General features: G+C 38.6%; 1 protein-coding gene across 1 annotated transcript in view; it reads left to right on the forward strand.

Moving 5' to 3' along the window:
* Window positions 1–15,158, forward strand: part of nell2b (neural EGFL like 2b) — a 199,942-nt gene that overhangs the window by 34,240 nt on the left and 150,544 nt on the right. The window contains exon 3 of the mRNA XM_060903607.1: window positions 14,755–14,905. Coding sequence (XP_060759590.1) covers window positions 14,755–14,905 — 151 coding nt within the window. The remainder of the gene's footprint in view (window positions 1–14,754; window positions 14,906–15,158) is intronic.

Here is a 15,158-nt window from a genome sequence, read left to right on the forward strand (position 1 = left end):
CCTCCAATACACTACATGTGATTGGTTATTGGGTCATTGACCACCCAGAGTTCAAGCTGGGATGGAAAAGCATGTACGTTTAGTTCATTTCAAAACAAATATGCACAAGTGGTTTCATACCTGTAAACTCAGAAGGTCTGAAAAAGGTGACAAACCACCCCCCGACGTAAACCAAAACCCGAGCCTGCCCCCTCTCCCAAAAAAGGTGCAACATAGCTACAGGTAAACAAAAAACCTGTTTATTAACATAGCCTTGTTTTTTGGTCAATCAGTGCAAAATGGCTGATGGTCAATCAACAAAATCAACCACAATCAAGTAACAACAATGTCAAGCTGAGTAATTTACTAATAGTAAATCTCATTTCTTCATATTTTTGGCCTGGACAAGCTGTTCCATGGCCAGTTTCCTCTGCTTTGCCATGTGTCTCTTTCGGGCAACATGGCTTCAGCCCACTAAGGGCTACTTTGTCTTCAGCCAGCACTTGGGCCAGGTTCACCATCACTGGTGCAAAGGTGAAAGGAAGTGAATATTCAGCAAGAGTAGCCAGAACCATTGCCTAAACAAAGAAAATATTATTAGGGTTACATTATTAAAGCTGGTTTAATATTCACAAACTTCCATTGCTATTACAAAGTTATTAAGACTGGATCCTCATTCCAATAGACATGATCTAGGCTATGGTAGTTAATCTCTAAATTAACTAAACATGCAATGTACAATATTTTTTGGTAATGTAGGCTAGTCTGCTCCTATTTTGCCTAACATTAGCCTACTGGCAAATATCAAGTAACCTGTTAAACAGTGAAATGGTAGAATTACAGAAAACTACAAGCCTAGCCTATTTCGCCTAATCTATACACACCTCTGCATTGGCAACTCGCTGAAATGTAGGTACAGGCACCCTAACTCGCTCCCTCATAACATCAGGCCCCTTGGAAGCACTTTGCTCTGGGACTGGAAGGACACTGGATGTGGTCATAACAGTGCACACTTTTTGACGGTGCACCCCTGTTTGGCAGTGTGCCAAAAGAGCATAACAGCCTTTGTTGCTGTAATTTATTTCTTTTTGGCAAAGGCTGCATTTTGAATACCCGGCTTTGTCTATCTTATGAAAAAACTGTGACAGCGGGAAGCTGTGCTGAACTCCCTTCACTTCAGTCTTGACCTCGATTTTTAGCCAGGCCCAGCTCCACCTGCACCTCAGACCTGCATCAAGCTTTGCTACATAAACAGCGTCTTCCTCTTTAAGCTCCCTCATTCTGGAAAAGAATTGACCAAATATTATCGGCTGGGTCAGGGCTCCTTTTTGTTACCATAAACATTTGTAAAGGCTAACTCTAACTACATCCATCCATGTTAAATGATCCGCCGGAGAAGGTGTTTCAATCACTTAAAAAATGCCGGTGTACTAATGTTAATGTTACGTGTTCGTTTTCATTCCTCATCTTGTGACAATGTCGCATTATCATCAGATAACAGTACGGATGCAGTAGAGATAGCCTTCACAAAAATTATTCGAACTGAACTGACTGGTATGAAAGGTTAACATTAACACACAATTCACTGATGTTAGCTGACATCCTAGCTAACGTTAGCATACGCGCTGAAAAACTTTACATTATGTATAACGTTAAACATGTTGGAAAAGGTTTCATGTCACGACACACGTAACGTTGCTAAAGTAGGATTATCTTTGACAAACCAAGTTTAATTTACACAGCATATTACATTGTTGGCAGATAACAAGACTTACCTCGAGTCTGTCGCTAGTGTCCATAGATCTCTGAAGTCTCTGATGCAGGTCGTATGTTTACTGTCTGTGATTTAGTCAGGCAAAGGTTTAGTTCGCCGTGGGAAAGATGGATTGACTTGGATGTTTGTGATTGGCCAAATGAGTAGCGTGTGAATGGCCAAATGACTCTTGTGAAGATGGCAATCCGACTTTACTGAAAGTCCCATCCACCGCTGATCCCCCAACCCCCCTCCGAAAAAAAAAAATCTTCGGCTCTAGATGAACCACGGGAATGACCTATTTTGTTTGCAAAACGGCGAATTTCGCCAAAAAGCAACTACACTGAACAAAAATATAAACGCAGCACCTAAAGATTTTATTTATTTTGTACATCCGATACTGATTTTTTTTTCTGCCCACATCAAATGATAGTATAGCATACCAGTAAACATTTTTTGAAAAAAAAAATGTCCCTCTACTCAAGTTCTGAGCAGTGCCCAGACTTGAGATAATCCATGATCCAGTCGGGTGTGACCATTGCAGACAAAAATTTCACTGAGTAATGCATGTCATGACCATCCTTTATGTGGGGCCAATAAAAGGCCACCCTAAAATGACAAAAATGTTCAAATGTCAAGATGCCACAGATGACCAGAATCAACCGGGAACGAGCCATTGGCATGCTGCAGGCTGAAATGTCCATCAGAGCTGTAAGGCGTCAATTGGGGGTGCTATTCCACGATAGTCCGCCTCCGACGACGATTTAAGCAGCATGGCACCACAGACAACATGCCACATGCACGCAGGCCACGTGTCACCACTCCAGCACAAGACCGGCATATCCATCTGACCCACCTGCGTGATCGGTGCCGGACTGCAACATGGACCGCAGATGAGACCATGGGGAGACACAATCGCAGGGTCAGCAGTCAAACTGTGAGAAACCGACTCAGAGAAGCTGGCCTCCATGCACGTAGACCTCATTGAGGATTGGACCTGACTGCTGGGCGACGACGTTCTCGTCTGGACTGGGCTCGGGCACATAGAAAATAAAAATGAAAATGAATTTCTATCTGAACATTTGTCTCATCTCATTATCTCTAGCCGCTTTATCCTTCTACAGGGTCGCAGGCAAGCTGGAGCCTATCCCAGCTGACTACGGGCAAAAGGCGGGGTACACCCTGGACAAGTCACCAGGTCATCACAGGGCTGATACATAGACACAGACAACCATTCACACTCACACCTACGGTCAATTTAGAGTCGCCAGTTAACCTAACCTGCATGTCTTTGGGGGAAACCAGAGCACCCGGAGGAAACCCACGCGGACACAGGGAGAACATGCAAACTCCACACAGAAAGGCCCTCGCCGGCCACGGGGCTCGAACCCGGACCTTCTTGCTGTGAGGCGACAGCGCTAACCACTACACCACCGTGCCACCCATCTCATTATCTATAGTCGCTTTATCCTGTTCTACAGGGTTGCAGGCAAGCTGGAGCCTATCCCAGCTGACTACGGGCAAAAGGCAGGGAACACCCTGGACAAGTCGCCAGGTCATCACAGGGCTGACACATAGACAACCATTCACACTCACTTTAGAGTCACCAGTTAACCTAACCTGCATGTCTTTGGACTGTGGGGGAAACCGGAGCACTTGGAGGAAACCCACGCGGACAACATGCAAACCCCGCACAGAAAGGCCCTCGTCAGCCACGGGGCTCGAACCCGGAACTTCTTGCTGTGAGGCGACAGCGTTAACCACTACACCACCGTGCCACCCTGACTCTTGTCCAGTTATCCTTAATTCAGACCTACACGTGGTCCCCGTACAGGTATTAACATTAGCTGCTGTTGGAGCTGCGTGCAAGCCACAACTCTGTGAACGTACAGTTCAATCTGATGACAATGCCGAAGCCAGTGACACAATATTTTCCAACTCAACCTCCCTCCTGATATTATTGGCTAAGATGTTGGTGCATATGGTATCTGACAAAATCTGATTTTGAGCCCTGCATTGAAACTGTTTAGTGGCAGAATAATTATTTAGCAATCAAGTAAATCAAGTATACAAAATGAGCAAGATAATTTGCTCTACCTTCAGTTTATTGTTGATTGCTGTTGTTTATGTGGAAGCAGGTGATACGTAAAATGTGCAAATCAAGGAGGAAGCCATTGTAGAGCAGAAATGGTGCAGTAGTGTCACCCAGTGCTGTAATATTAGTCAAAACATTTTCATTGCTTGTTGTTTTTGAGAAAGTATTTGTTCAAATACTTTTAGAACAAATTCCCAGGTTGATTTTTGTTCCCATTCTTCTGGACTTCAGGGATTAAAACAAATACGGTGATTACAGTGTTGGAGCTATACATTGTGTGCTTTTAGAACACAAATTAGTGCTGTGACTAGATAATATTTCTTTATGTCTGATTGCTGTTTACATTACATAGACAGAGGTGTTTTACTGGGAAATACACTACTCGTATTTTTCATACGAACTACATCCAGGACATCGAAAACTACGGTACAACTGTGACATATTTTTCAATATCCTCATTCGTGAAGAAATTGATAAATTTGGGTACTTTTTTGTTTGTGTCTATATAATAAAAAGGACATCACATGTTGACTCGAAGATATGAAGTTTATCTTCTCGTGTTGAAAATCTTGTATTTTTCATACATTACTGATCCGAGTGACATACGGTATTTCCCGATATTTGACTGCGATGACGTCACTCCTGTTGTTTTTCTGCTGACTTGACGCATGTTGTCAAAATGCCGAACAGGTTCAAAATTAAAATTCTTTTGATTAATTTACGTATTTTTTGGTGAATGTCTCATCTCTCATCTCATTATCTCTAGCCGCTTTATCCTTCTACAGGGTTGCAGGCAAGCTGGAGCCCATCCCAGCTGACTATGGGCGAAAGGCGGGGTACACCCTGGACGAGTCACCAGGTCATCACAGGGCTGACACATAGACACAGACAACCATTCACACTCACATTCACACCTACGGTCAATTTAGAGTCACCAGTTAACCTAACCTGCATGTCTTTGGACTGTGGGGGAAACCGGAGCACCCGGAGGAAACCCACGCGGTTTTGGTGAATGTGTCCATATAATATAAAGAACATTACACAATCACGCAAAGAGATGTAGTTTATCTTCTCATATTGAAAACTATTTCGCCACTACATTACAATATTTTCACCACTCGAAGGTAAACTTCATATCTTCGTGCGGCCGTGTAATATCCTCTATATACATTGCCAAACTGAAAATACCTCCTAAATTCTATTCACTATTTTAACCAACACCAAAACCATTATTGCAAAATAGTTACACATATTTCTTAATAGACCAGTATTAAAAACATATAGTACCATTTTTCTTACGTAGTACTTTCACGAATGTGCTAAAATGGTCAGTAATTTGTTTTGTCAAAAATGAATGTTATATAGAGACGAACCTGCAGATGAAAAGTCAACTCAGGGTTGCTGAGCATTTTGAAAGCACTGCTAATTTTGTGAGAAAACCACAAACCTGGCAACACTGGTACAACCTTTTATGTTGTTGTTTGGGACATATTAACATTTGAGACATTTTCTCCAATTATATCGTGGCTACATGTATCTGAACACTTCCATGTTTAAGTAATGTGAACACAAGACTCACTGGACTCTTGAATTTAGATGTTAATACCAGGTTTGAACTGAGCCAGATATTTCACATGGTTGGAAAAGGGCTTTATTACTTGTCATACTTTCTGCCAGCTAGCAAACTGGATGCTAGCTAGTAGATAAAGCTATGACCATATGGCTATGTTAAGCTCACACATAAGGCAGAAGTCTTTAGCAGCAGGTTAATATTGGTGGCTCAGTAATACTTGAAATTTAAAGCTTAACTAATACTAGCAGGTATTATGAAAGATACCTAGCATTAACTCTAATCCACAAGAACACAAACATAACTGTACTGTGTGCAGAGTTAAAAGAAAGTACAAACAGTAGAGACTGGAATGAAATGAAATGAAAATTTAAAATGATTAACATTTAAACCATTTAAACAACCCAGACATTAATTTTTAATTAATTGACTGAATGCTGAGGTCAAAACAAAACTGGCTAGCATATTTACCAAGCATACAGCTAACTTTACCTCAGCGTGCTCCTTTAGATTTTAAAAGAAAGTACAAAAGAAAAGTTAAAAGAAAAAGTAAAAAAAAAGTACAAACAGTAGAGACTGGAAAGAAATAAAATGAAAAAAATGATTAACATTTAAACCATTTAAACAATCCATACATTAATTTTTAATTAATTGACTGAATGCTGAGGTCAAAACAAAACAAAACTGGCTAGCATATTTACCAAGCATAAAACTAACTTTACCTCAGCATGCTTCTTTAGATTTTAAAAGAAAGTACAAAAGAAAAGTTATAAGAAAAGTTTTTTAAAAAGTACAAACAGTAGAGACTAGAAAGAAATAAAATGAAAAGGAAAATGATTAATGTTTAAACCATTTAAACAATCCATGCATGAATTTTTAATTAATTGACAATGCTGAGGTAAAAACAAAACAAAACAAAACTGGCTAGCATATTTACCAAGCATACAGCTAACTTTACCTCAGCATGCTTCTTTAGATTTTAAAAGAAAGTACAAAAGAAAAGTTAAAAGAAAAAGTAAAAAAAAAAGTACAAACAGTAGAGACTGGAAAGAAATAAAATGCAAAAAATGATTAACATTTAAACCATTTAAACAATCCATACATTAATTTTTAATTAATTGACTGAATGCTGAGGTCAAAACAAAACAAAACTGGCTAGCATATTTACCAAGCATAAAACTAACTTTACCTCAGCATGCTTCTTTAAATTTTAAAAGAAAGTACAAAAGAAAAGTTACAAGAAAAGTTTTTTAAAAAGTACAAACAGTAGAGACTGGAAAGAAATAAAATGAAAAGGAAAATGATTAATGTTTAAACCATTTAAACAACCCAGGCATGAATTTTTAATTAATTGATAATGCTGAGGTAAAAACAAAACAAAACTGGCTAGCATATTTACCAAGCATAAAGCTAACTTTACCTCAGCATGCTTCTTTAGATTTTAAAAGAAAGTACAAAAGAAAAGTTATAAGAAACGTTTAAAAAAAAGTGCAAACAGTAGAGACTGGAAAGAAATAAAATGAAAAGGAAAATGATTAATGTTTAAACCATTTAAACAACCCAGGCATGAATTTTTAATTAATTGATAATGCTGAGGTAAAAACAAAACAAAACTGGCTAGCATATTTACCAAGCATAAAGCTAACTTTACCTCAGCATGCTTCTTTAGATTTTAAAAGAAAGTACAAAAGAAAAGTTATAAGAAACGTTTAAAAAAAAGTGCAAACAGTAGAGACTGGAAAGAAATAAAATGAAAAGGAAAATGATTAATGTTTAAACCATTTAAACATTCCAGACGATTTTTAATTAACTGACTGAATGCTGAGGTAAAAACAAAACAAAACAAAACTGGCTAGCATATTTACCAAGCATAAAGCTAACTTTACCTCAGCATGCTTCTTTAGATTTTAAAAGAAAGTACAAAAGAAAAGTTATAAGAAAAGTTTTTTAAAAAGTACAAACAGTAGAGACTGGAAAGAAATAAAATGAAAAGGAAAAATGATTAATGTTTAAACCATTTAAACAACCCAGGCATGAATTTTTAATTAACTGACTGAATGCTGAGGTAAGATCAAAACAAAAGAAAACTGGCTAGCATATTTACCAAGCATAAAGCTAACTTTACCTCAGCATGCTTCTTTAGATTAAAAAAAAGTACAAAAGAAAAGTTATAAGAAAAGTATTTTAAAAAGTACAAACAGTAGAGACTAGAGAGAAATAAAATGAAAAGGAAAAATGATTAATGTTTAAACCATTTAAACAACCCAGGCATGAATTTTTAATTAATTGACAATGTTGAGGTAAAAACAAAAGAAAACTGGCTAGCATATTTACCAAGCATACAGCTAACTTTACCTCAGCATGCTTCTTTAGATTTTAAAAGAAAGTACAAAAGAAAAGTTATAAGAAAAGTTTAAAAAAAAAAAGTACAAACAGTAGAGACTGGAAAGAAATAAAATGAAAAGGAAAATGATTAATGTTTAAACCATTTAAACAATCCAGACATTAATTTTTAATTAACTGACTGAATGCTGAGGTCAAAACAAAACAAAACAAAACTGGCTAGCATATTTACCAAGCATAAAGCTAACTTTACCTCAGCATGCTTCTTTAGATTTTAAAAGAAAGTACAAAAGAAAAGTTTTTAAAAAAGTACAAACAGTACAGACTAGAAAGAAATAAAATGAAAAGGAAATATGATTAATGTTTAAACCATTTAAACAACCCAGGCATGAATTTTTAATTAATTGACAATGCTGAGGTAAAAACAAAACAAAACAAAACTGGCTAGCATATTTACCAAGCATAAAGCTAACTTTACCTCAGCTTGCTTCTTTAGATTTTATGGCTAATGACCTCTGCCTGAAGACAAATGAGCAAAGTCAGTCAGTCTGTCTGTCTGTCTGCTTGAACAAAGCGATTAGGTTCAGCTCTTTATTTAATTCAGTTTACACACTCATTAGGGCAGAGTGTAAATAATGAGCTGAAGATGCACTGTTCTCCTTGTGCATGCGTGTGTGTCTGAGGGGAACAGAAAGTGAGTGCGCAGACAGACAGAAGGCAAACGTCTGCAGTGTTTTCGCAGAGCCGATTTAAATACTCCTCCCAAAGGAGACAGCCAACCATCTCTCTCTCTCTCTCTCTCTCTCTCTCATACACACACTGTCTCTCTCTCTCTCTCTTATTCCCTCACTTGCTCTGTTTTTCTCTCCTTTATCTCCATTCTCTCTAAATGGAATCTACACCCCCTCTGAATGTGTGTGTGTGTGTGTGTGTGTGTGTGTGCTACTTCTCTTGCTCACATCATTGTATAATCTCTGTGGCTTGCTTGTGGATGTGTGTTGGTTGACGTCAGCGGCTGGCAGTCGGTGAAATAAGCAGCCTTTAGATTTGATCACTTCAGACAACCACATTACTTTATTACTGTTCTCAGCAGCAATGCATGTAATAATGGTTTTTAAGCACAAGTTGAACAATATATGAGAGAACTAATGGATTGTTTGTAGATGGTAATGTACCATTTAATTTATATTGTGATTATCAAGCGAACTGTGTACAGTGTATGCTCAATGTTTATCACATTTCGTTCTTTTTTTAAAAACTAAGATTGTGATTCTGATGGACGGCTTTGCTGCTACTGTACACTGGTATCAAAGTTGGACCTGATGTAGTATCAAGCTGATTTTGTTTTATGACTACAAAAACAAAGACTTTTTTGGATGTTAGGATGTTTCCCATTTTGTTCGTGCTGATTATTTGGAGTATTAACACTTGGACAGTGAGTCATGCATTCAGATTTTCTTCATTGCATTCATCAAAGCTCCTTAGAGCCCGAATCTGCTATGGATAGCTGTCCATCTGTTGTACTTCCTTCATCTGAGCCCTTCACTGTTCAAGTACTGAGCCATCAGTACTGCTTCCAGGCTGACAGTATTAAGCTCCATCCTGCAAGAACAAACTGCTTTCTTTACTGAAAATATTCCATTTGATTAAATTTTATTTATATAGTGCTTTTAATAATGGACATGGTCATAAATCAGCTTTACAGAAATCTGGATATGGATTTAGTTTTATCCCTTGTGAGCAAGCCAGAGGCAACTGTGGCAAGGAAAAACTCCCTGAGAAGACATGAGTAAGAAACCTTGAGAGGAACCAGACTCAAAAAGAAACCCCATCCTCATCTGAAGGAAACTGGATAGTGCAATCATGAGCCATTACTCATCCACAAATGTATGCTATAAAGTCAAGCAGTGCAAAGTGCATTGAAAGGATCTTCAGTATGAGTGTCGGTCATTTTTGATTTCATTAGTGTCTTTAGCTTTATATCAGTAGTCTCCAAGTGAAGTTATCCACTGAATAATGAATGAGACTTGAGTGTACACTCTTCAGGAAGTGCATCCATCTTACTGAAAGGCTATCTATGTGAGACCATTTACAGTTAGCTTTAGGGTATTGGTGTGGTACCAAACTCATGGCAGTCTTCAAGTTATCCATGTGGAGCCATGCTCAGATTCTCAGGTGAAGGAGGCTCCAAACAGAAGTAGATGAAAGATCAGACAGGTCCAGACAGCAGTCAGGATTACTGGCAGGAGTAACATGTGTAGCTCCAAAATAGCTAGAACTTTGTGGACCCATGGCCATCACACCCATGTGTGGTTTTTCCCCAGCCTGTTGCTGCAAATTTTCTAGCATGTCTTTGTATTACAGTTTCCTTTCATTGAGAACTAAAGAGCCCAAACCTGTTCCAGCATGACAATGCCCCTGTGCACAAAGAGAGCTCCATGAAGACATGGTTTGCCAAAGTTGGTGTAGAAGAACATGAGTGTCCTGCACAGATCCCTGACCTCAACCCCACTGAACAGCTTTGAGATGAAATAGAATGCTAACTGTGTGCCAGTCCTTCTTGCCTGACATCAGTGCCAGAACTCACTGATGCTCTTGTGGATGAATGATCACAAATCCTCATAACCACCCTCTAAAGTCTAGTCAAAAGCTTTCTCAGAAGAATGGAGGTTACTATAATCTGGAATGGGATGTTCACAAAGCACATATGGGTGTGATTGGTCAATCATACCTTTGGTCATGTGGTGCATCAATCATTTAGTAAAGTTGTGTGGAAATGTACATTTCCACCAGATTTCAGTAATGCTGATTGTCTTTGTGCTCGCGTAGGTATGCTGGTCAATGCCGATCACCTTCAAAGCACCAAGTACATTCACAGCACAGTTGATCTGCATTTACTGTAGTGATGCTCATGGAATTCCATAAAAGGCAAAGCTTGCAAATAGCTAAAAATAACACGGTGTGTAAATCGTCCAGTAAAGCAGCTCAACCATTACAGTGTACATATATACACTATCTAGTTTTATATAGCATCATGTCTTGTATGCTAATTGAATGGCTAGTTGTATTTGTGTTTATTTATGGATTTGTTTTGAATGGCTTTGAATTCCTGAGTGTTTCATGGATAGACTCCTGATCCTATGTGACCCAAAGTGGTTACCGAAAATTAATAAATGAAGGAACGAACCCAGTCATAGCGACTAAACATGAATCAGACACATATGAAACAAATACAGAGGCATCATTATGCACTTAGCCCTGTGATAGATTAGCAGTCTGCCCAAGGTTTACCCCACCTTTCACCCAGTGTCAGCTAGGATTAAGCCTGTTTCTAGACTTTTTTACTAATTTACTAATTTGAATAAAAGGTCTAGAAATAGGTTTCATAATCTTATATGTTTAAAAACAATGTAATGAAAAGAAATCTTGTATATTCAAGATATTTTTGATTTGCTAAGATCATATTTTTTCCCAGTGAAATCACAAATACGGTACTCACTGGCCACTTTAATAGGAACTTGTTCTTGATTCTAATGCCATGTACACACGTAGCCGGGTATTTTTAAAACCGAACATTTTCCCCCCCTCCGTTTATAAAAATGTTTTATCCACACCACCTCGTCTTCGAAAAAAATCCCTTCCACACATAACCGAACATCTGCGTTTTCAATCACATTCATAAGCATTCCAAACCTGTAGATGGCATTATTTCCCCAAATCCTACCCCCTAATCACATCGCCTGTGCTCTTGGAGCAGTAGTTGGGCTTCTAAAATTAAAGATGTAAATAGCACCTGCACAATAATTAACGCTTTCAAGGCACTACTCCGATCCATTACTCTTTAGCTAGCCGCACACTACGCCGATTTTCAGCGTACCGAGCCAACTGAAGTCGCGAGTCAGGCGTAAAGACTAGTTTTCGATGGTACCGACTCATCTCACAGCCGATTCGAAAAACTAATCGGGAGCCAGACTGATCGGCGAGAGTCGCTAGCAATAGCCAATCATATCTTTCGCATATAACACGTGACATCATTAAACACAATTTCTAGTGCGAGAAATACGTGTTGGTAGCAGCTAATGCAGGTATATACTGTAATTCCATAGACTGAAGCTTTATCCATAGACACAGCGGGCTGGAAAGCCACTCTGCTCAAGTTGTGTGGCTGAATTCCAAATCGCTTTAACTCCCCTATATAAGTGCACTATTTAAGGTTGGAAATAATAGCTCATGCAGCCTAGATAGTGCGCTACATATTCCATGTTGTGTCATTTGTAATTCAGCCTGTAGCATCTTCAAGTGTTGGATTTAACAGTAACTATATCCAATAGCCAATCACAAAGCTATTGTCACGTGTCGCTTCAATCGCGACTGCACTCGTCAACAGTCGGGGGATATGTGCGTGCCCTGTCGGGAGTCGGTTCGGTACCGCGTGGATCGCCGTGGTGTGCGGCTAGCTTAAGTCCATGCTTAATCTGGCTTCTGCAGTAAACAAAGGTCGCACGTTTGACGTCAGGGCAGATTTGTTGTCATTTTTTTGGCGCAGATTGTGACGTTCTAAAACGCAAAACTCCGGTTATCTCTGTCTACACAAAAAGGCATACACGGAGTTTTCAAAAATCTTCACTTTGCCCGGAGTTTTTTTAAATATTCGTTTTTGATGTGTTTTCATGTGGATGACAGGCCAAAACGTAGAAAAATATCTTCGATTTAGCAGATACCCGGCTACGTGTGGACGAGGTCTAAGATTCTTGTTCTTGGCTGCAGGATTGAAACCCAGTGTGATCTTCTTCTGTTGTATCCTGAGATGCTTTTCTGCTCATGACGGTTGCAAGGAGTTGCTATGAGCTACTATATCCTTCCTGGCAGCTCAAACTAATCTGGCCATTTTCCTCTGACATCTCTTATCAACAAGACGTTTGTTTCCACCCACAGAACTGTCACTCACTCACTCACTCACTCAATCACTCACTCACTCACATGTTTTTTGTTTTTCACACCATTCTGTGTAAACTCTAGAGACTGTTGTGTGTGAAAACCCCAGGAGATCAGCAGTTTCTGAAATACACAAACCAGTCCATCTGGCTCAAACCAACACCCATACCACAGTGAAAGTCACACTTTGATATCACAATTTTTCCCATTCTGATGTCTGAAGTGAACATTAACTGAAGCTCTTTATTTGTATCTGCATGATTTGATGCATTGTGCTGCTGTCGAGAGATTGGCTGATTAGGTGTTCCTAATAAAGTGGCAGAGAGTGTTTTTCCACTTTCTAATCTATATTTATGACAATAGAATTATCATGTAGCCTGTACATGCAGGGCAAATTGTTGGTACTATAATGATACTGTAATAATTCTTATTTTCTATTATTCATTTTATATTCATCACTGACCTTTTGCCTGTTTTCATGCTTATTGCCTTTGAATCTCTATTAGCCTGCTATCAGAATCTTGCATCTCAGAAGGATTTTGGACGCTGTGCTTGGAATACAGCCTCTAAAACCCTGAAGTAAATAGTGATTGAGAACATAGAAAATACATTTTTGTTGGGATTTCCATGTAATAATTATTAGCACTTTTAACAATGGTGCCTAATCTTACACTAAATATATGACAGAAATGTATGCATTCATCTCCAGTAACCACTTTATCCTGATCATGGCTGCAATGGATCTGGATTTCAGGAACACTCATTCTCACCTGGGGGGATTTAGAGTAGCCAGTTCATGTGCTGAATTTTTTTTACGTTGTATGAGACAACTGGAGAACCTAGAATAAATCCATGCAGACACAGAGAACATGGACAGATACTCGACACAAACAGTACACTGGAAGTAACGGAATATATGGTCAGTCAGATTTAAGAAAAAAAGTATTGCATATGATTTATGTAAAAATATTACGTTTCAATCAAAACGTGATTTCATTGCTTATACAAAAGTAATTACAAGCTTGAGCAAATTGACTTAAGTAGAGTGAGCGTGATCAAGTCATAGAATTAATGTAAAGTGATTACATAATGTGTTATATTATTAATGTAATTAAACTCTGTGGTAGAATAGCGGAGTAGGAATGTGGCTGTTGCAGAACACAAGCAAAAATTGTGTTCATGTAACTTAGTTCAATCACGTGGAACTAACGTACACACATTTGAATTAAGTTAATTTATCTGCACTGTTCCACTGTGCCGCCCCTTAAAGGTATACTGCCTTTCAGATTTTTTAAAATATAGGTCATAAAAAGAATTTTCCCTGACACCAAGTTATTTTTGTTTAGTGGAAAGAAAACTACCGAATTCGAATCACAGACTTCCAATTTTATTTATTTATTTATTTATTTATTTATTAACCTCCCACCCCCCCAATAGAACAATTAATGAATTTAGGGCCATGTGGCCCTAAATTCTCTGCTATTTTTTCCTGCTTCACCATGCATCACATGGTGGGCTTTCCCCATTTGCACAAGGCATTGTGGGATACAAATTTGAAACAGGAGAAAACAATGGAGGATGTGAGTATGCGAATGAAATGTGAAAGACCGACTACAGTAACAGAAAGCAAGAAGAAAAGACGTTATATTATATATGAAGGAAAGGAAACGCAGGACCAAACTAATAAATATTGGCAGTCAGCGAGCACCTCGTGCGATCAGCTGTTCGTTTAGCGACAGAATGTTGTAACTGTCAGTGCACGGTCAAAGATAAACCTGCACATGCGAACACACACGGACTTCCTCTGTCTGCTTGACTGCACGAAGCGAGCGATTTCATGCACATTATTTGCTAGGGAATCTGCTCAAATTAAAGTGCCATTTCTCCACACACTCCTTTTTAAAAGGAATGAGATGAGCTAATTAGCATGTCTAACAACCTCTTGTAAGAATAAAATACCAAAAATGCATAATGCAGAGATCTTATACTTTATTATTTTCACTTGCACTATAAATTGTACTGTTGATCCAATATCTGTCTCTCTCTCTCTCTCTCTCTGTCTCTTTCTCTCTTTTACAGGGACGAGAAGGAACGTGCGAGCCTCAGCAGGAGTAGCAGAGCGAATTGTACAGAAGCTCAGAGGCAGAGTGGAGATGACCCTTCTGCTGACACTCAAACAAGATAAATTCAACTCGGGTGTGTTGCTGTCCATCCATCATGGAGAACAAAGGTACATTCTGTATTGGAATGAGATCAGTGGAAGAGGAAATTGTCAAAAATTCAGATTATAGTAAAGCTGTAACAAAGCTCATGGAGTCATACAGAGCCTCAAACATCTAAAAATAAAAAAAAAGCTTATTATAAAGGATCTGTAGTGCTAGCCACAGTCCATTTTTCAAAAAGTTCTTGTTTTAAAAAAAAACTCAAGATGCGTCTGTAGTAGTTTTTTAGACCAATTACAATCACATGTTTTTGGTATTCAT

This window comes from Neoarius graeffei, chromosome 21 (assembly GCF_027579695.1).
Source record: "Neoarius graeffei isolate fNeoGra1 chromosome 21, fNeoGra1.pri, whole genome shotgun sequence".
In the NCBI taxonomy this organism is placed as follows: Eukaryota; Metazoa; Chordata; class Actinopteri; order Siluriformes; family Ariidae; genus Neoarius; species Neoarius graeffei.